Source organism: Vombatus ursinus, unplaced genomic scaffold, assembly GCF_900497805.2.
Source record: "Vombatus ursinus unplaced genomic scaffold, bare-nosed wombat genome assembly UNPS02014848.1, whole genome shotgun sequence".
Lineage (NCBI taxonomy): Eukaryota > Metazoa > Chordata > Mammalia > Diprotodontia > Vombatidae > Vombatus > Vombatus ursinus.
The window spans coordinates 4,942,567-4,963,115 of record NW_020954626.1 but is presented as its reverse complement, the minus strand read 5'-3'; the positions used below and the strand labels follow the sequence as shown (position 1 = coordinate 4,963,115).

At 37.3% G+C, this 20,549-nt stretch overlaps 1 protein-coding gene across 4 annotated transcripts in view; it reads left to right on the top strand.

Moving 5' to 3' along the window:
- The window catches only part of WDR72 (WD repeat domain 72), a 292,937-nt gene that overhangs the window by 183,090 nt on the left and 89,298 nt on the right, over positions 1-20,549 (top strand). For 3 of the 4 annotated variants that reach the window (XM_027840835.1, XM_027840836.1, XM_027840834.1), the window contains exon 17: positions 4,667-4,746. In XM_027840835.1, the coding sequence (XP_027696636.1) occupies positions 4,667-4,746 (80 nt within the window). Of the gene's footprint in view, positions 1-4,666; positions 4,747-11,675; positions 11,725-20,549 lie in introns of those variants that run through there. The other variant, XM_027840837.1, reaches the window with a different exon arrangement.

Sequence of the window (20,549 nt, the reverse complement as noted above, 5' to 3'; positions counted from 1 at the left end):
CATTCCAGTATCTTTGCCAAGAAAACCCCAAATGGGGACCTGAAGAGTCAGACATAACTGAAAAATGACTGAACAACTCTCAAGTTTTATATCTAATAGACATAATTAACCAAGACTGACAAAGGGCAATTTATGAGGAAATATTTCTTGCTTAGACCCTGTGTAGTCTTGGGCAAAATATTTGATCTGTCTAGGACTCAGTTTCCTTATGTATAAAACAAAGGCATTTGTATAGATGACCCCTGGTGTCTCTTCTACCTTAAAATTAATGATAAGTTGAGGGAATGTTAAGTAATAAAAGGGATAAGAGGAACAAAAAATAGCATGTGCCAACAAAAGTGTAGCATATTTAGATGCTGGGAGCTGAATAGAAAAAAAAATTCTCTATAGCTTTTCTTGTTAGTCAGTTAAAGTTTCTCCTCCATGCCAGTCGACACTGTGTCTGTATTTCTTCATGCTACCTCTTCTTTTTTGCTGCTAATAAATCAGTTAACCAAAGGTGTTAGAATATTGGGTGAAATGAGTCAAAAGGATCTAAGGAGCTGCTTGACAATGTCAAATGTAGGCTCATGAGTGGTCAGATTTGGGGAGAGTGTTTCAGTGGCTCAATGGCCTTTTCTTTTTGACTTGTTTCCAGTTCTTAGCTAAATTATTAATGAATGAGTTTGTCAGAAGACTTATTCTGATTTCTGGTTAGTTTGAAAACTGGAGAATTTGAGAACAGACTTAGAAACCTGAATATTATTTTTGGAACCCATGAATTCAGAACAAGATGATGTTGGCTCAACTCTGGGGCAGATGACTAAAAGTTAAAAAAATTTAAGAACCCCTCCAAAAAAGAAACTGACTATTTTTAGCACCATCTCTGTTGAATGATTTATTTGAATTTTGGTATCTAAATTAGATTACTCTAAGCTCTACCTTGGCAGCTAGCTGGCACAGTGGATAGAACTGGCCCTAGAGTCAGAAGGACCTGAGTTCAAATCCAGCTTCAGATATGCACTAGCTTGGTGACCATGGGCACATCACTTAACCCTGTTTGCCTCAATTCCTTACCTTTGAAGTGAGCCGGAGAAGGAAATGACAAACCACTCCAGTATCTTTGCTAAGAAAACCCCGAGTAGGGTCACGGAGAGTTGGACACCACAACAACGGCTCAGCAACAATAAGCTCTACCTACCTCACCTTAGTCTTATACTGCTTTTAATGCCCTTTCATCACACATTTTTATCCTTGGGTTAGATTTTTATCTATAATAACTAACCATGGTAACCATATTTTTTTAAAATAACAAATGTGTTTAGTTGAATGAAATCACAATTAGATCCGTCCAAAAGTAGAATTAACCCTCTTGCAAAACTGTGAGCCTCCCATTAATGGAGATCTTTAAGCAGAAGTTAGACAAGCACTTGCTGGGGATAATAATAATAAGTATCATTTACATAGCTCTTAATATACGTTATCTTATTTGGTGTTCTTATTTTCTATGAACTAAATCAAAAGACAACATGGTCTGACAAAAATTTATACTCTAAAACTAGTGTTGTTAATCTGTTCAGCCTCTAACTCATAATTACATTGCTTCCCCTCTAGAGTTTTGAATTATAATATCACTGATTTTAGATAAACCTTTTTGGATGATGGTGAATATTTTTACTGTCCTAAGTGCCTAACATAACACCTGGCACATAATAGGTGACTAATAAATATTTGCTGATTGATAGATTGCATAAAAAGCTAGGAGTGGCATCCTGGGAACTTCTGGCAAAGCATGAGATTGAAGTAGTAGTGCTATATTCCCCAGCTCAGATTATTTTTTCTTCTTCCTCCTTCTCCTCTTTCTGCTCCACCTCCTTTTTCTTCTCTCTGTACTGCCTTAGGCTTCATACTTTGGGGTAACTTTGTGGATGAAGAAGAAAGAATTAATACTATTGTTGGTGAAAAAACAATATAGGAATGACAGAAGAGAGAGGACTGGAAGTACTGATGGATTGCAATAATGAAGTTCATCTTCTGTGTGCACATCACTATTAAATGTCTTACATGTTAGTATGGGGGGAGGAGTATCTATTCTCATAGTGACATCACTATTCTTAAGTATTTATGATTTGCTGAGCACTGTGTTAAGTGCTGGGGATTCAAAGAAAAAAAGTACTGCCTCTGATCTGAAAGAGCTTACTTTCTGATGGGGGAGACAACATTTATAAATCAGAACATATGAGAAAAATAAAGAGAAGATGGAAGCTAATCTTAGAGGAGATGATACTGGTGGCTCAGGGGAGTGGTTCCAGGAGGAAGTGGTGATTGAGCTGAGTTTCAAAGGAACCCAGGTTTTCTGAGAGTCAGAAGTTGAGGAGATCATTCTCTCCATAGGAAACTTCCAGCACAAAGACACACAAAGAGAAGATAGAAAGTCATTTTTAGACCAGTAGTGCTAGGTTGTAAAGCACGTGGAGAGTAGTACTATATAGGAATACTGAGATAGTAAGAAGGATGCAAGTTATGAGGAGCTCTAAATGCCCAACAGAGGAGTTTATATTTGATCCTTGAGATAATAGGGAACCACTGGAGTTTATTGAGGAGGGGAGAGTGACATGGTCAGATCTATATTTTGGGAAAATCACTTTGGCAACTGAGTGGAGGGCAGATTAGAGTCAAGAGAGACTCTAGGTAGGGGGACCAACCATCAGTCTATTTTAATAATTCAGGAAAGAGATAAGGGTCTAAACTAGGTTCGTAGATCTGCAAGTGAAGAAAAGATGAGGTACGAAAGATTTTGTGAAGAGATAATATTTGGCAACTTATTGGATATGTAAAGCAGTAAACAAGAGTGTTGTCCAGAGAATGACATTGAATTTATGAATCTGGGAGACTAGAAAAATTCTTAACAGTGGCCTTCTTGACAGTTAATAAAGAAATTCATAAGAGAAGGTGGTTTTGTGGGGAAAGAAAATTAGTTCTTTCATGTTGAATTTGATATGTTTATGAAACATGGACTTTGTGATATCCAAATGGTAGTTGGTTATAGGACACTGTAGCTCAGTTAAGAGATTAGGGGTAGATTAATAGGTCTGGCACTCATCTGTATTCAGATAATAACTGAAGCAATAAAAGCTGATGAGATCAACAAATGAGATAAAATAGAGGAAAATAAAAGGAGAGGACCCATGATAGAGCATTGGGAGATATCCACCAATAGAGGGGCATGACATGAATGAAGATGCAGCAATAAAGACTGAAAAGAAGCATTCCGAAAGGTTAGAGTTGATCCAAGAGAGAGCAGAGTCAGAAAAACTCTGAGAAGAGATCATACCCAGGAGGAAAGATTGGTCAACAGCATCAGATACTGCAGAGAAGTCAAGAAAAATGAGAATAAAGAAGATGTCATTAGATCTGGCACTTAGAGATCATTGATTGGAGAGAGCAGTTTCAATTGAATAAGTCAGAATCCAGATTGCAAAAGTTTAGAAGTAAGTGGGAAGCACCAATTGTAGACATATTTTAAGGAGTTTAGCTGAAAAAGAGGGAAGATACATAATCAATTCCCAAAGTGGGCTGTACTGCTCCCTGGGGGGTTCTGAAATGATCCGGGGGTGGGGGGCTTAGTAGTAGCCCTGGTTGCAATCGGGAGGGCATTGAATAAAAATAAGGGGGCAATGGAAGCATAAGGAAAGAAGAGAAGAAAATTTTGAATAACCTATTGTACATGTTTCATCTGTTGTGTAACAGAGTTAAAGTCATAGTGATTACATTACTTTCCAAATGAAAATACAAAATGCAATTTATAACTGATCAGTGGTAAAGTCTGCCAACAGGTCTTAACAAGCAAGTGTTGGCAGGCGAGCCTTTTGTGCATTGTCAGGAAGTCCAGTATGCATTGGCAGGAATATGTGCATGTAATAACTTGTTTACAATACAATTCTATGTGGTTACATGATGCAGTATTGTGTCATCAAAATTTCAATGCAGGAAAAAACCCACAAATTTACAATAAATTATTAAATTTGAGATGTATCATTTAAAAAAATCTATTTTCATTTTTTTAAATGACACAATAAAAAAAACTGTTAAAGGGTTAAAGAAAGTAGATTTCCAGGGGAGCACTGAGTAATTTTTTTTTGAAAAGGGGGCAGTAGGCCAAATAAGTTTGGGAATTTCTGTATTAGAAGATAGGTGATAGGCATGCTAGGATCTAGTGAAGCTTGTTTTAAGGATTGATGAGAGTCGAGACATGTTTGTAGCCAGGAAGGAGTAAGTATATTGCCAAAGATAACTTGTTTCTTTCCTCCCCAAGAGTCAATCCTCTTGTCATTCCACAGGACCATCATTACATTTCTACTACATTCCATTTCATTTCATTTTTTTTATTATTATTCTTCCTCAGTTCATGAAGAAAATACAAATGTAAATAGCTTTGAGATGCAGATGGCTAAGCTTTGTTAAGGATTTTGCTCTTTCTAGAAAGATAATGCCTACTAGTTGAATGTTTCAAGATGTGCTTACTTTCTCAGCAAATAATGACATACATTGAATTGATTATGAAATGCGAATTTTCAGAAACTGCAAATCAAGTATTGTCTAACAATCTAGTATAGCAGTCACCTGCCTCAGAAGCTACATGTTTTGAATACTCCTAAGTCACAATGAGTACTTTGCATGTTTCTAGGTAAAACTGAATGTCATTTTCCTGATGCTGATCTTTCTCTGGTGAAGCTAGTTTCCTGCTGGAGAGACCAGTCTGTACAGGTAGGAGGCAGTTCATGCTGTGAAAGACAGCTCCTTGATGCTATGACCCAATTTGTTGTTTGACACACATTCCCTTTACTCAAGGACAATAGATGTTTTATCAACACCTCTTCTGGGTTTAACAAGTAGGGCTAAGCATTGCCTGTGGCAGGTCTAAGGTATGGAAAGAAACAAAAGAAATGTGAAAAATATGGAGTGAGAGCAAGAGAGAAAAGAACAAAGGTGTTCTGAGGGTAGAAAACCAGCCCCGCAAATTATAGGAGTTTCTTCTTCTAAAAGCTGTCCAATTCAAAACTGAACTCCTAGAATATTTCACCTTAGGGTGGCAGTCAGTCTGTCAATAAACATTTACTTAGTATATGCCAGGCCCTGTGCCTAGCACTGAGGCTATAAAGAAAGGCAAAAGACAGTTCCTGCCTTCAAGGAGACCACAATCGAATGGAGGAGACAGGCAAGCAACTATATATAAATAAGTTATATACAGAATTAATTCAAAATAATCAACAGAGAAAAGGCACTATAATTAAGAGAGAACAAGAAAGACTTCCTGTAGAAGATAGCATTCTAGCTGGGACTTGAAAGAGGCCAGGCAATCCAGGAGTTATAGATGAAAGGAAGAGTGTTCTGCATGATATATGTGACTTCATAGTATATGCATTCACATTCTACTATAATTTTTTTTTTTAAATAGTGGCCACTTGTTCCTCAGATCACAAGATGATTACTGTCAGGCTACTTAATAGGACTTTTGTCACACTATTGTAGTGTGCTGCAAGTCTTTCAATGGTGGTCTCCGGGGTCAACTTCAAACTTCTTGACCTCTTACAATCTGTTGCCAGGCTTATCTCCTACCAAACCCTTTATTCTAACAAATCTGGCCTCCTCATGTTACTCTAAAACACTGTGATCATTCTCCACATCTAGACTTTAACTCATACTGTTCTCTGGCTGTGTTGTCTTTCCACCTTTCTAAATCTAATCATTCAAAACCCTGCTCAAGTCCAATCTCCTGTGTGGAATGTTTCTAGACTACAAGAAAATCTTGCTCTGAGTGCATTGTGATATAAATAATAGGTGTGTCTTCTATAGCTCTTATTGGTAGTATCACTGATTTGGCACTTGCTCATTCATTCAAAAGCTATTTATTATTCATCTACTGTGTGTAAAAGCACTTTGCTTGGCTCTGGGGGAGAAACTGAGAAAATTAAGACATGATTCCCGTTTGTATGGACCTTATAATTTAGCCCTTAACATATACTGCTGGGAGGGGGAAAGGGTTTCTTTTAATGATATTTTTCACCTATATCTCTTTTCTATATAACAAGGCTATAATTTCCCTTGGGGTAAGAACTATGTCTTATCCTTTGAATCCCATATATATATGGAGAGAGAGAGAGAAAGTAACATTGTACTTCTCACAAAGCAGACAATCCACAAATCTTTTTGACTTGATTAACTAAATGTAGAATTTTCATCCACTATCCCACTGTAAGGAACATACTGGAACATAGCCTTTTATGCTGTAACAGATGTGAGCAAGGTCAGGAGTCCATGCTTCCAGGCGGCATATGGATGTTAGACTCTCAAACTGTATCCTCATGAATATGTTATGGTTCTCTTATCTAAGAATATTACTCAGTTTTGTCCCTAGATGTTCCTTTTCTCCTTCCCTTAGTATTGTTTCATTTGTCCATCTTCATTCAAGGACATGATTTAAAATAATTAAATTATTATGAAAAGCAGAGATATTAATTGCACAGATTACACATTCCATTCAATTTCATATATCATCCCTATCAAGGCAGAAACTTATTTCCTTCAGGAGTTCATTCTCTTTCTTCTCCTCTGTTCCTTCCCCCAGAGAAGGTCAGTGTCTAATAAAAGAACTCTAATCTTCCTCATGAAATAGGAGTGAGAAATAGGAGCAACAGTTCACATCTGGATTAGAGAAAACTGTAGAAACTTCTGTGCTTCTCACAGTTTTAGCTGAAAGAGAAAATAGGAATACAGGTTTATGTTTCCAAGAGCCCAGAAGCTCCATTCCATCCTGGAAGGCCACTTCAGGATCAGCCAGTATCCTTGCCCTTTTCTATTCTTACATTCCTTCATCACTGAAATCAGATATTGCACAAATGCCTCAAAGGCTCTTTCCTACAGAGTGCTGCCAGGAGGCAGAAGGGCTCAGCTACCATTGTGTCTTTCTCAGTCCTTGTGTTTAACTTTCAAAACTTGCACTCCATCTTTTGTTTTATATTGCCTACCTCTGCCTTACTCCAAGTGCATCATAGAAGGAATACCAGACAGACAAAAAACACATCATGTATTAGAGCCCTACTGGTGGGCTTAAATGCCTCTAATACAAGGCAAAAAGGGGAATGAAAACTACCTCACTCTGCCTTATCACCACTGGTAGGCTTTCTAAAGAGGGTTGGGCTTGGGTCTACCCACCAGAGAACATGATTGAAAGCTTGACCAGCACAACAGTCACACATTTGATACTACGAGGAGTAGTTTCAAGAGTGGCCAGGCTGGACTCCTTTCTAACATGATCCTTGAATTGCCTTCCCTAACCTTCTCTATCTTCTAGAATCTTCCGTATTCATCATTTGCCAGTTTACTTGCCTCCTATGAACTTTCCTTCCTTGTCTCCTCTGTAACTAGCACTTTGTGCCTCTCTCATACTCTTACTCTATTCTGCATTCTAGTTACTGGACAGTATTGCCTATTAGTGCACGTGCCCTATCCCCTGCAATTCCTTATGAAATTTCCTGTAAATTCCATGAACACAGGGATTATGTCTCAATTACTTCTGTGCCCCCCTTCTCCCATACTTAGCAAAATCATTGACACATAATAGGTGCTTTAAAAAAGCTTAAAATGAGCTGGAAAAGGAAATGACAAACCACTCCAGTATCTTTGCCAAGAAAATCCCAATTGGGGTCATGAAGAGTTAGACAAGACTGAGAAAAAAAAAGACTGAAAAAAAAGCTGTTGAATAAATAAGTGAATACATACAATCAGAATGGTTATGCAAAAAGGGTTTCTTGCTCATGTAATCTCTGCATTGCATATAAATGTATTTTTAATTTGCTGTTGTTTACATATTAGAGAGTCAGGTAATTAAGCATGGACATGATTTTTTTTGTCAATTGTTATAAATTTTATTTTGTAAAATGTGATCTTTTTTCAAGGCGAAGTTTCTTTCTTTCTTTTTTTTGAATGAATGAAGGAAAGCCTTTATTACACTTCTCGTGAGAAACGGGCACACCACACTTCAATATGGCACGTGTGCGATGGTACAGTGGTAGAATCAACTTTTAAATAGTTAGTAAGATCCATACTCCACCCACCTGAGCCATGATTGGACCAGCTCATCTGAGTTACACTCTTCCTGAACCATCCCTCCCATGTTCCTCCTTGTCATGTTAACTCCAACTGGATCATGTGTCCCATGTTAAAAATGGAGGCTATCTTCACCCTGGTGTCAGTTAATATTTAATAAGCTTATTAAGCAAGCACAGTGGAGAAAAGCCTTTGCCCTGTCTAGGCCCCATCCTTGACCCCAACAGGTTGCAACCTGTTTAGCCTCCAGGGCTCTTTCTTAAGGAACTAGTTGTTTGCAGAATGTTTGGGGCACTTTCTGATTGGTTGAGGGACTATCCACAAGATCTTGGAAGTTCTTCTCAGAATCTCCTTGTTCTGTTGTGGAAGCCTAACTCCTAATCCTTTCTTACAATTCCCCACTCTTCTAGTAAAGATTTGGCTTCCACACATTCCCAATTTAAGGAGAAGTTTAAAAATGCCATTTCCTGTGAAAATTTCTGGCTCAAACATCTTGTTCACTCCCTCAATTTGATTTTGGGAAAAGGGTTCCCAAGAGACAAAGCACAGACAAGACATTTATGATGATGGCAAGGTTTGGCCCCCTGCTGGGGCACTTAGGTAGCACAATGGATGGAGTGCCAGGAGGGCACTGGAGTCAGGAAGACTCATCTTCATGAATTCAAATCTGGTCTCAAACACTTATTAGCTGTGTGATGCTGGGGAAGTCACTTAACCCTGTTTGCCTCATCTGTTAAATGAGCCAGAGAAGGAAATGTCAAATCACTCCAGTATCTTTGCCAAGAAAACTCCAAATGGGGTCACAAAGAATCTAACAAGACTGAAAGCAACTCAACAGCAAAGGTTTGGAAAATGTGTCAAAACTATGGGGGGTGTCCATTGTTAATCCAAAGCTTTGAACCTTCATGGCTATACTTGTAGCTTGACCTGTCCACCTAAAAGGATTAACTTGTAATGGAGAGTAACATTTTTTGGAATTAAAATTATGGGCATTTATAGTCATCTTAAAAAAAAGACCCTTAGATTTTTGCTTGCCAGCTAAGCTGTTTATTTATTTTCCCTTTCCCCGCTCTATCAGTAAATTAAGTAAAAAAGCATTAATTAAGCACTTATTATATTCCACACACTGTGCTAAGTATGTGAGATAAGATAGAAAGGCATAAAAAATCCCTGTCCTGTAGAAACTCACAAATTTGGATAGTGTCAGGTAATTGACATTGTGGGATAACAGCTGGCTTCCAAAGCAAAGACCTGGGTTCAAGCCCAGCTTATTGTACAAACTGGCCATGTGTCCCTGGGTGAGTTGTAAAACCTCTAGATGCCTCAAGAGACTCTCTAAAACTGCAAGCCACAGAGCAGTTGTTGATCTGCATCATTATTCTTCACCACCTGCACCAATGAAATCACAGGTTAGGTCCAAAAATCAAACAATGTTCCAACAGTACAAGTACCACATCATTGTCCTAATCTCATCCTTGTCCCTGACATTTGCAGTGCTAGGAACGTTGTATAAATTGTCCTTGCCTTAGTTTCCTCACCTGTGAAATGAGCATGGTATTTTTTGTTTCACACATCACATCAGGCATCAGTTAAAAATTAATTTCATTAGGTATTTTATATAATCAAGAGGCAATGTAACATTCTTGTTGTTGTTTAGTTGTTTTTCAGTTGTGTCTGACTCTTTGGGGTCCCATTTTGGAGTTTATTGGCAAAGATGCTGTAGTAGTTTGTCATTTCCTTCTCCAGTTCATTTTACAGATGAGAAAATTGAGGCAAACTTGCATGAGATCACACAACTAGGAAGTGTCTTTGACCAGATTTGAGCTTGTGAAGATAAGTCTTCCTGACTTCAGGCCTGGCATCATCCACTGTGCCACCTACCTGCCCTAATGTGACAAAGGGCATACCAAGTTTAAAGGAAGATCAGGGACCAAGTCCTGTCTCTGATGGCTGGGTTACCCTGGGCAGATTGTTTAATCTTTTAGTGCCTTAGACCATCATTTCTCAAATGTTTTGGCCTCAACACCCCTTTATGCCGTTAAAAATTATTGAGGGACCGCCAAGTAGGTTGTATAACTTGATATTTACTGTACTGGAAATAAAAATAGCTTAGTATTAATGTAAAATAGATTTGACCTTCAGGAACTCCTGAAAGGATCTTGAGCATACCCAGGGGAACCTGGACCACAGTTTGAGAACCACTGTTCTAGATGATTCTTTTAAGACAAAAGTCACACAAAAGTTGGAGAGAGGTTCCTCATTTGGGGGAGTTTCTTATATCTATAGGTCTAATTCTTTTCCTTTCCCTATGAGGTCATAGAATATAGAAGTGAGAAGAATCTGAAATGTCATCTCATCCATCCCCTTTATATTAAACTCAATAAATTTGAAATTCAGGGTTATAGCTCCCTCATTTCACGCAAGCAGTAATTAACAGTGCCAACTTCAAACCCAGATACTGATTCTAAGTTTACTGCTCATTCGACATCTGCACACTGCCTTTCTTATGTTATGTTCAACGTATTTAAAAAAATATTTTTCTTTGAAGACTAAATCAAATTATAATATTTGTATGACTTTGGGCAAGTCATTTAACCCCTCAGTGCCCCTGGATTTGGATCATCACTGTTATACAGATGCTTTGACTTTCCCCATATTAAACACCTCTGTCTAGCCACTCAAAGAATAAGTTACAAAGCAATTACCTTTCCACATTTGTAAAAAGAGGGGATTGTATATTCCCTGTAACTATGAACTATATGTGTGTGCACAGACACACACACACAAATATGCATATATATTTATTTGTCTCAACAGCTTGGTATAATCGTTAGAGGATGATGTCTGAAATTTAGAAGAACTGGATCAAATACTTTCTAAGACACTTAAAAGCTGTGTGACCTTAAGTCACTTAGTCTCTCTTATTCTCAGCTGTAAAATGGGGATAATAATAGTACTTACCTTGTAGGGTTATTGTAGAGATCAATGAAATAATACATATAAAGCATCTTACAACCCTTAGAGCAATTATGTGATAGACAATATAATACACAAAAATGAGTTATTGTTATTATCATTCTGTGAGGATAGGCTGAAAAGAATGGTTCCAAATAGACCATCCTGATTTCTAGGAATTAAGGGAAAAAAGTATTTGTTAAATGCATACTTTGTGCCAGACATTATGCTGGGTGTTAGGATATAAATTAGAAGACACCTGGGTATGGTCATATATCTGTATAGTCCCTGTCGTTGGGGAGGCAGAGGCTAGTGAATTGCTTGAGTTTGGGAGTTCTGAACTGTGATAAAGCTAAAACTGATTGGGTATCTGAACCAATATGGTGAACCGTCAGGAGCAGAGGGCCACCAGGCTGCCTAAGGAGTGGTGACCTGGCTCAGGTCAAAAAAGAAAGAAAGAAAAAAGAACAGATTGAAGCTTCTATGTAAACCAGTATTAGGATAGGGCCTTTGAGTGACCACTGCATTTCCAACCTGGTTGAGATAGGGAGACACAGTCTTAAAAAATAACAACAATGACAACAAAAAGTAAAACAAACCTGCCCTAAAGGAACTCAAATTCCATTCCCTAGTGTATAGGAAAGAGAATTTTTGCTGAGGAGTCACGGGAATAGAGTGGACACATAGCTGATTGTCATGGCCTATCCAGAAACAATGTAAGTATTCATTTGATTACTATTCCTGGAGCAAGAGATGGAAAACAGGAGGGTTGAAGGGTGAGCATATGAGGATAAGCTAGATGGAAAGTTGTTTTTTTTTTGGTAGATGGATATGATTGACTGGGCAGCACTACCTCCTTTCCTCTGCTCCTTTTGAAACACTTATCAGATTCAAACAGCAAAAACAAAAACAAAAACAAAACAAAAAACAACAACAAAATAAAACAAAACTACTTATCCATTACTTTTCCCATTGTCCAAACACAGCTGACCTTGCGAAACAGTGCTGGGGAAGAGATGGGGAGGTAATGGCTTGCAATTTACATGCTTTTGATACTGCAAGTTACTGGAAGCTCTTAAGATTCAATATGCTCACACTCAGGAGTGTCAATGGTGGACTGGAATCCCTTGGGAGAAATGCTGCTTAACTGTAGAGCCTGGAAAAGCACGAAAGGCCAGAGTAAGAATGAGTGATGTGTAAATGTTTTTTGCACACAAGGATAGACAGGCAGGAAGCAGAGATTTATAGACACCTTCACGATGTCTTGTGCCATTTTAGGGCACTTTGTTGTTCCAAGATGTTAGGGAAAATCATTACAAAATGTTATTTGGCTGGAACACAGTAGTAATTCCAGTAATGAATATGTGATACAGTTTCATGATAGCTTCTTCCCAGGCAGTGAATTGTATAAAGGTAATTTTGAATCTATGGGTACCCATGTATAGAAAAGGCTAATGCTTTGATCTAATTCTTCTGAAAGGACTTTTAACCATTTTTGGGGGGAGAAACATCTTTGTGATCACAGTCCTGTCAGGTAATCTGTCATTTACAATTAAACTATGTTCAAAAATCTGACTTATTTTTATAGTTTTATACATAATGGAACATTTTTGTTAGGATCATTCAAATGTATCTTTAACCATTAGTATCTACCTTATACACATTTAAAAATATTTTATAGATACCATCAGTTTTTACATCATCTACATTTTACCCTGTACCTGTCCCCTAATATGCATTTTATTACCCAGTAATAAGGTATGATCATTGCAAACTAGAATTCTTTTCAGTTTCATATATTGTCAAAAATTAATGTCAACTTCCAACCTATTACTATACCTGACTAGAGTAGTTGAATTAGTAACATTCAAAGTCATTTCCATTTATAAAATTTTAATTTAATTTAAGAAATACCTTGCAAATTTTTGGCCCAAAAGTTATTGAGTTTTACTGGTTTGTTTGTTTTTAGTATTAAAAATTAAGTGTAATGTCAGGTTTACTCAGGAGGCTGAGGCTAGTGGATCACTTGAGCTTGGGAATTCTTAGCTGAAGCCAGCCATACCAATTTCAATTGTGTGTCTGTTTGAAGTCCAGTAACAATATGGTAAGTGCTCAGAAGGATTTTTTTGGGGGGACACCAGGCTGTCTGAGGAGGAGCAAATTGGTCCAGGTCAGAAATGGAACAGGTTAAAGTCTCCTTACTGATCAGCAGTGGGAGTGAGGCCTGGAGGGATTGCTTATTTCCAGCTTGTATAAAATGTGAAGACCTGGTCTTCTCCATCTCTCAAAAAGTGCATTACCACTCATATGTCAGTAAGTGACCACTGCATCCTCAGTTTTCTTCTAGGCATTATTGGGAGTATAGAAGAACATGATTCTTCTTTACTTACTGAGTTTACAGTCTAGTTAGGGAGGCTATTCTAATACATATAAGATGACAATAAGTGAGGCAAAATATACATCATAAATTTTATTGAAAATTCTATGCAATAGGAATCCAAGTAATAAGAAAAAATTAAGTAATATGTTTATTAAATTTGCATATAACATCAGGCTGGGAGAGATGTTAGCATATTAATGACATAATTTGGCTAACAAAATCCAAAGAGGACTGAATGATGATACTTAAAGAGGTTTTATAAAGCATCTATGCATAAGGCACTAGATTATGCAATTAGATGATATGTAATAAGGGTAATGATAAGAAGAAATTAAGTCCTATACTTTAGTTCAAAGTACAGCATGGGATAGGGGGGGAGATACAGCTAGACAACAGTTGCTATGAAAAATCTGAGCATTTATTGGATTGTAAACTCAATAAAACTTGAGAGTGGAACATGGTGACAAAGAATTTAATGTGATTTTAGCCCCTATTAACTGAATTATAGAGTCTAGAATAAATCAAGTCAGAGTCTGACTTTATTCTACCCTCTTTAGACCACATCTGAGGAATATCATATTCATTTCTGGGCCCAAAGGACACTGACCATGTAAAATTTATCCAGAGGGATGGGGCCAGAATAATGTGACTTAAAGCACTGCAAAGTTTGGTTGAAAGAAATGAAAATATTTAACTTGGAAGAGAGAAAACATATATTCCCCCTCTTTACAGATGTGTATATATATATATATATATATATATATATGTATATATATATATACATAATACATATATGTATAAGACAACTATCTCCAAATATTTATAAGATTCTTATGTATTAGAGAGATTATGATTATATGGTGGTGGCTGTTCTCCATGCAGAAAAAGGATAAAAATGATATCATTGTGTTGGGATCAAGGTACAGTATGTCTGACTATGGCTGATCACACTAATACAAGCTTGGAAGGTTGTACCACAGGTTGGGCACAAACAGTCCATATGAACATTTGGAGCGGAACTGTCCCTAAATTTGTATATCTCACGTTTTTTTTGAGGTATTGCAATTCTGCTTTGCTAATGGAGCACAGTGCCTTCTTGGATGCAGGCACGCCATGCTGGGCATTCCCGTACCCATGTCTCTCTCCCATGTTTCACAGAATGTCTCCCATGTCTCCAAAGTTCTTCAGAGAGACCTTTGCATCAGTTCATCTGTATGAAAGCTTGCATTGTGTGAGCTCTCTGTAAAATAGCTTTTTTAGACAAACGTACATTTGGTACTTCACCTACATGGCCAGCCCATCAGAGTTGCACTCTGTAGTAGCATTTGAATGCTTGGCAGTTCAGCTCAAGAAAGGACCTCAATGTCTGGTACCGTATCTTGCTAGGTGATCTTCAGCATCTTCCTAAAACAATGCAAATGGAAGCAATTTAATTTCCTGGAATGGCACTAGTATATTGTCCAGGTTTCACAGACATACAAAAATGAGGTCAGCATGATGGCTCTGTAGACCTTCAGTTTGGTAGGCAGTCTAAAACCTCTTCTTTCCCATAAGCCTCTTAAACACTGAGCTAGTTCTGGCAACGCATCTGTCAACTTCATAATCTATGTGTACATCCTTGAAAAGTATTACTGCCAAGGTAAGTGAATTTATCCACAGCATTCAAAATCTCTCCATTTGCTATAACTAATGGTTTTCATGTATGGTTTGTGCAGTGCTGGCTGGTGGAGAACCTCTGTTTTCTTGGTGTTAATTGTCAGGCCAAAAAGAGCATAAGCAGCAGAGAATCGATCCATACTCTGCTGCGTTGCAGCCTCAGAGGCTGCATTGAGTGCATAATCATCTGCAAACAAAAAGCCCAGTTAACACTGGCCTGATTTAGTTGGGCCCATGAGACATTTGCAAATCCAAATAATGGGTCTATAGGGCATGAGTTTCAAAAGAAATAGATAAGTCTTTTCAGGCATGCTCTACACTCTCCAAGGCTTAGGGGGGAGAAAATGGCCAATGAGCAAGCATTCTAGTAAGTGCTTTTAACACATGAGTGTTTAGTAAGTTCTTGATTTTATGTTCAAAACTCAGTCTTCTGACTGTTTCTGGTGCTCTTCCTATATGTCATGTTTCTTCTACATGCGTTCTGAGGCCCCTAGAAGACATCTTCAATTTTACTATATAATCTTTTGAACTTTTCCAATTTTATGATGTTGTTGTAGGGCCTTGATGTTATCAGAACTATTATTCCTTAAAGACTTTTTATCAGGAAACCAGTGCAATCAATGTGGTGTATAAGAAGTTAGTGTGGTGATGGTATATATTGAGGACTGGAATATGGAAAGCCTAAAGTCAGGAAGAGTAGCTCAGAGGTTTCTATAGAAAACCACTTTCATTCTTTTCAATTCAATTTGATAAACATTGATTGAGCACTTTGTGCAAGGCTCTGTGTTAGGCACTGAGTGTACAAAGATGGGAGAAGATTCAATCACTTGTCTCAAGAAGCATCTGAATCAATCAAGGGATAAATATGGGCACAAATAACTGTGAATCATCATGGCAAGGGTAACAGAGTTGTCCATACAATATACCATAAGAAATTTGAAAAAAGGATGGATCATTTTTGCTTGCAAAGATAAAGAACTGCCTCATATAGGAGGCAGTACCTTTAACTTTAAATTTATCGGTTCATAATTACAACCCATTGTTTCTCTTTGCATCAGGACAGTTATAGACTAGTATCTATTTAGTTAATAACAAGGACAGTTTTAGAGACTGATGATACTGGACTTGGAATCAGGAAAATCTGGGTTTGAATTAGACCTCTTATACTTCCTAAAGAACTGTGCAACTCTAGGAAAGTCACAAGCTCTCAAATTTCAGTTTCTTCATCTGAAAATAACCATATCACCTTGCTTACACTGTGGTGGTGAGGTCCCAGTGAGATAATGCAAGAATGCAAGCTCTTCCAGGAAAATGTAAATTTTTGAAGGGTAATGACTGTTTTTGTTCTTGTCTCTTCCCTAGTGCTCAGTACATTGCTTGGCACTTAGTAGGTATTTAGTAAAGCCTTGTTAAATTGTATTGAATTGAATAATACATGTAAAGTGCCTTTCAAACCATAAAGTACTACATAAATATCTGCTATTATTAATAATCAGAGGCAGCATTCTAGAATCACCACGTATTTAAAAGATAGATCATATTTTTTTTTACTAGCAGTGGCTGTGTTTGATATTGACTTGGTGTAGGTTTTGCATTGGCTATTTCCATTTTGAGGTTATTTGCAATTGGTCGGGTGCCACCCTGAAGTCACTTTTGAGTTAGTAAGTGTTAGGGCTCTGAGAATGTAATCGATCCTGCTTTTACTGTCTAATGTTTTGCATGGTTATTATTTCTCTTCTTCTTGTTTTTTGATGATATTCATATTGATTATGAATGTAATAGGAATTTATAATGACAAAATGTATCAATAAAAACAAGATTCAACAACTTATTCATGAATTCATTATATACAAAATTAAAAATTAGAAATAGTAAAAGAAATTATGCATATGCATATATTTTATTAATTAATCAAATATTGTGTTTTAGGATACTTTATCCAGTAGAGTGTGTAATTTTTCCACTTGTGTTTAACGCTGGAAATAATTAGCATCCCACTGTAGCTAGGTGGCCATGGGCCAAATGGGTAACATTCCAATTTGCAGCCTTGCTATATATTATGCTTATCACATAGCCTTGCCCTGTGAGGAATCTCCAGAGTCCTGGGAACTATAATGGGGGGGGTAGGTTTATGTTAGGGGAAATCCAGAAGATATTTTGACCATGGAGCATTTGACCTATGGCTTGCAGTGTCCCAGAAGCCTTGAGGCATATTTTGAATAACTCCTCCTTGGGTATATCAACATGGCGCTGAGATCTTCTTTCATTCTGTTTTTGGGGACTTCCTGTAGGAATTTGAAAACCTCATAAAACTACTTCCCCAACTAAAATTCCTAGTTTCCCATAACATTCCTGCGGGCTGTCCAGGCCAGTGTTTATTAAGTTATCCCAGAGTTTTTGTTTTTGTTTTTGTTTTCTATAGGAAAAGGCTTCCAAAGAATTGACTAATAAAACCAATAGGATGAATGGCATTATTTGTACAGAAAGGAGAGAACACAACTTCCATGGGCTTGTAATTACATTAATGTACTCTGTAGTTTCAAATCTTGTTGGCCACAGGGTGGTTAATTTATTGCCATGGTCACTCTCTCACATTGCCTGTTGCATTGTAAGGGGATAACAGTCAGCTTCAGTAGAAAAATACCAATAATGTTGAAATAGCTGAACTTTGACATATAAGAACAGACAGCCACACTATGAGTATAAACCATAAAGACCAAATATACATGAACAACATTTATGTGGAGAAAAGCTTGCAACATTGTTAATCTGAAACACATTTAATAACATGTACTTAAAGCATCTATGACCTTATTGAAGTGGGTACTCATTTGAATGAGTTAGTTTACTATATTTATTCATTCATTCAATGAATATTTCTTAAGGGTATGCTATATACCAGTCACTCTGCTAGGTTTTGAACATACAAAGATAAAAATGACAGCAATCTTGATTTCAAGAAGTTATATTCTATACAGCTTAAAAGATGGTTTTTATAAGTTACTGTGTCCAAAAACATTCATCAGCTGGTGCCCAACTTTCCTAGTTTAATTGGCTATTCTTTTGGCCACAGAAATACAGCCCATAGCTGATGTCATGGTAAAAACCTTTACAATGAGTTTCATTCCCATTCTATGATTATGTGATAGCATGATCTGATAGAATTTGTGGTTGATAGCCTCATCACGTCCACAGGTAGATTTATAATTAGGAGTAGAACACTGAATATTCTGGTTTAAGCAAAAACTTTCCCACCCCTCCAACCACTATCCTGACTTCCTGTAATTTAACTCATTAGTGACCTGTTTGGGTTAATAAGCTAACATGCTGAATCAGGCTGAGGGGCCACCCATAACTCAGTATTTGTTGCTAGGAAAGCAACTTTTCTTCATTTTAGGTTGTCTCAGTCTATCTATATCACTATATCTACATCCAGGTAGCAGTTATCTACCATCATTCTCCCTTACCTTTGAAGGAATCCAAAACCTGACTCGTAGTGTTCCTTTCTACCCTGAATCCAGCCCTCTTACATATGTATTTGATAACCCCTCAGACACCCTAGATTTCAAATTCATCAAGCTCTTTACCTCCTATGATCAATGTTTCTGTCATGTTAAATCTAGTGGCCTTTTTCTCTACCACCTCCTCTTCCTGTATACTTCCCCCCACAAGGCCCCTACCTTCTCCTGAGTCTCCTTCTACCTGTTTGGCCACTTTTTTAGTCCCTTTTGCTGGACCATTATCCATGTTCTACCTGTTATATGTAAGGATACCCCAGAACTTTGTCCTGAGCCCTCTTTTCTTTCCTCTCTACCCTCTCCATGATCGTTATTATCTTTACTCGATTGACATGCATTTATTAAGATTTTACAATGTATTTAACTCTGTGGATACAAAGAAGGGCAACAACAACCATGACAATGACAATAATAAGACCTGCCCTCAAGGAGCTCACATTTTAATAGAGACAACATGAAAATAACTAGGTATATACCATATCACATATTTAAACATATATTTGTGTATACATGTGTGTCAGTGTGGAGAGAGGAGAGAGAGAGAATAGAGAAGAAGAAAAAGGTAATAATGGAGCGGAAGATACATAGCTAAGGTGATCTAGAAGGTCTTCCTGCAGAAGGGGTCATTTTGAGCTGTCTTGGGTAAGCCATGGAAACTAAGACAGAGGTAAAGAGGGAGAGTATTCTAGGCATCTATATGCAGTTGCCTCTATCTATCTCTAGATTTAGAGAGATAGCTAGATAGATATAGATCTATATCACAGATCTACATATCTAGCCCTCATCTCTCCCATGTGCTCTTTTACCTAGTAGATAGATAACTTCAATCTTGAAATCCTATGGACCACTCATAGTGAACACATCTAAAAATGGAACTCATTATCTTTTCCCTTTAATCTACCTCTCTTCCTAATTTCCCCATTTCTGTCAATAGCACCACCATACTTCCAATCTCTTACGTCCACAACCTTGAAGTTACCATTGATTTTTTTTTTTACTTTCCTGGCTCTCCCCCCACTTCTCTCCCTGCCCCCACCCAAGGATTTGCAAAGTCTTGGTTATTCTGCCTTCTCAGTATTACTCTTCTGCTCCTTTTTCATTCTCAAGACCATCATTTTAACTCAGGCTCTAATCAACTGGAACATTGAAATAGCCCCCTAATTTCCCCTGCTTCCTTTCTTTCACCTCCATTCTAAAATGTTGTCAAATTGATATTCCTGATGCTCAGATCTGATCACATCATTCCCCAGTTCAAGAAGCTTTATTGACTCCCTATTACCTCTAGAATAAAATATAAAAACCTCTGTCATTTAAAGACTTTCACAATCTCTCTCCTACCTGTCTTCTCAGATTTCTCATTATTCCTCATCGTGCACTTTATATTTTAGACAAACTGACCTACTTGTACATGATATTCCATCTTCCTTCTTTGTGTCTTTATATAGAGTATTCCCCATGCCCAGAGTGCTCTTCTGCCTCAGTTTCATCTTTTGGAATCTATAGTTCCTTTAAGGTTTGGTCTAGGAACTATATGTTCTTTCCTAATCTTTCCAGTTCTTAGTGGTCCCTCTCCAGTATCCCTAAAAATAATTTGTATTTGCCATGTGTATAATTTGTATTTATTATCTGTGTGCATGTCCTTTAATTCCACTGAAATGTAAACTCTTTGAAGTAAGGAATTATGTTGTTTTGGTTGTATATCTTTGGTATTTAGTATAATACCTTAATAAATAACTGTTCAATTGCATTGAATTAATCTACAGTAAGATCATTTGAATTTGTTGTAGTTGTTGGATCAGGAAATATTAAGAAGTATATAGCACTTTGTCTTGCCATGTTATTTAGGGAGACCTACAGTCCTTAGGTTGTCTCTATATCTGTGTTCAAGATCAGTATGCTTTGTTGGATAGAGAGCATATTTTGTTTTAATATTATTGTTTTTCTGCTTCTCT